Source organism: Octopus bimaculoides, chromosome 18 (genome assembly GCF_001194135.2).
Source record: "Octopus bimaculoides isolate UCB-OBI-ISO-001 chromosome 18, ASM119413v2, whole genome shotgun sequence".
Lineage (NCBI taxonomy): Eukaryota > Metazoa > Mollusca > Cephalopoda > Octopoda > Octopodidae > Octopus > Octopus bimaculoides.
In genome coordinates, this window is record NC_068998.1 from 46,138,685 (window position 1) to 46,140,314 (window position 1,630).

The window sequence follows — 1,630 nt, forward strand, 5'->3', positions numbered from 1 at the left end:
CCCCAAAATTTCGGGCCTTGTGCTCAGAGTAGAAAAGAATAATCATGATTCTTTCTCATTTTGGCACAAGGCCAGAATTTTTGAAGGAAGGAGCAAGGATGAAAGGACAAGGTTGATCTTGGCAGGATTTGAACTCAGAATGTAGCGGCAGAGGAAATACTACTAAGCATTTCGCCCGGCATGCTAACGATTCTGCCAGCTCGCGCCATCACAGCATGACCTTTTTGGGTCAATAAAATAAAATACCACTCAAGTACTGGGGTCACTGTAAGCAACTTACCCCTCCCCTCAAAATAGCAGACCTTGTGCCAAAACCAGAACCATTATTTCTTGAAGTGTCAGTGATTGCATATGAGGCTGCCTTATTGGTTGTTGTGCTGTTGTTTAACCCTAGCACAGCCTTGATAGAGTAACCAGACCTACGATCAAAGACATCCCATGCATGACCTTCCCACATAACTCAACTGCCATACTTACTTTGCCTTGTTATCGCCATGGTTTTTATCGTTACCATACTCGACATCAACCAAGATACCAAGGTCTTCCAGTCTTGAAACTGATTCCTTCATGTTTAAATCTTTCAACATTCCATTTATCTGGAATGTAAAATATTATTTGTTGGTACCAGTAGTACTGGGTATTGGTGGTGGGTGTAAGGGCAGAAATGGTGAGGGTTGTAGTATATATATATATATGACTAGTAGTAGTGTCAGTGGTAGTAGCCATTTTGGTGGGGAGGCAGTGGTGGTGGTGATAATGAAGTTAGGTAGTGGTGATGATATTGATGGTGAAGGTAATGGTAGTGGTGACTGTGATTGCAATCATGATGGTGACTGTGATTGCAATCATGATGGTGATTATGATGATGAGGACAATGGTGATGGTGGTTGTGATTGTTAATGTGATGATGATGATGATGGTGGTGGTAAATAAATTATAACCCACCTCTTTGTAATAAGTATGTGGAGGGTCCACAAACTGTAGACCCTGTAGTTTCAGAAGGTTGACAGTGTCGACTATGTCCCCTGTATGAAGGGCAACATGCTGGATCCCTGGGCCTTTGTGATCCTTCAGAAATGTGTCCACTTGGTTTGGTTCTGAAATGGTAAAGAATGATAAGAAGTTTATCTACTGGAAATAGGGGGAAAAAAAAGGCTATGTGTATATATGTGTGTACACACACACACACACACACACACACACACACACACACACACACACACACACACACACACATTAATATAAGCTGCTAGGTGCAATGTAATACCAGAAAGGAAAATTTGAATCATCACCAAATGCAACTAAGGGTGCCAAAGCACCTACATTGCTAGAAATAAGAGTTAAAGTACTCTTAATGCTGTAAGTAGAGTGCAATAAAGAAATAAATATATACATGGTCAAATTGAACATTAAAAATAATAAATGACAAAACAATAGTAAGACATACATATGGAGGATATTCAGGAAAGGTGGGAAAAAAGAGTGGATTTTTTACTTTTCAAGCATAGCTCTTCATCAAAAGGAGAAAGGAAAGGTCCGAAGAAGGAAAAAGTCCACGAAAAGCACATGTGTGGTTACAAATATATATATATATATATATGTATGTATGTATGTATGTATATATATGTAT

At 39.3% G+C, this 1,630-nt stretch overlaps 1 protein-coding gene across 1 annotated transcript in view; it reads right to left on the reverse strand.

The window, feature by feature from the left end:
• Window positions 1-1,630, reverse strand: part of LOC106867897 (4-hydroxyphenylpyruvate dioxygenase-like protein) — a 13,464-nt gene that overhangs the window by 3,860 nt on the left and 7,974 nt on the right. The window contains exons 3-4 of the mRNA XM_052974566.1: window positions 946-1,097; window positions 478-596 (exon numbers count right to left, since the gene is read on the reverse strand). Coding sequence (XP_052830526.1) covers window positions 478-596; window positions 946-1,097 — 271 coding nt within the window. The remainder of the gene's footprint in view (window positions 1-477; window positions 597-945; window positions 1,098-1,630) is intronic.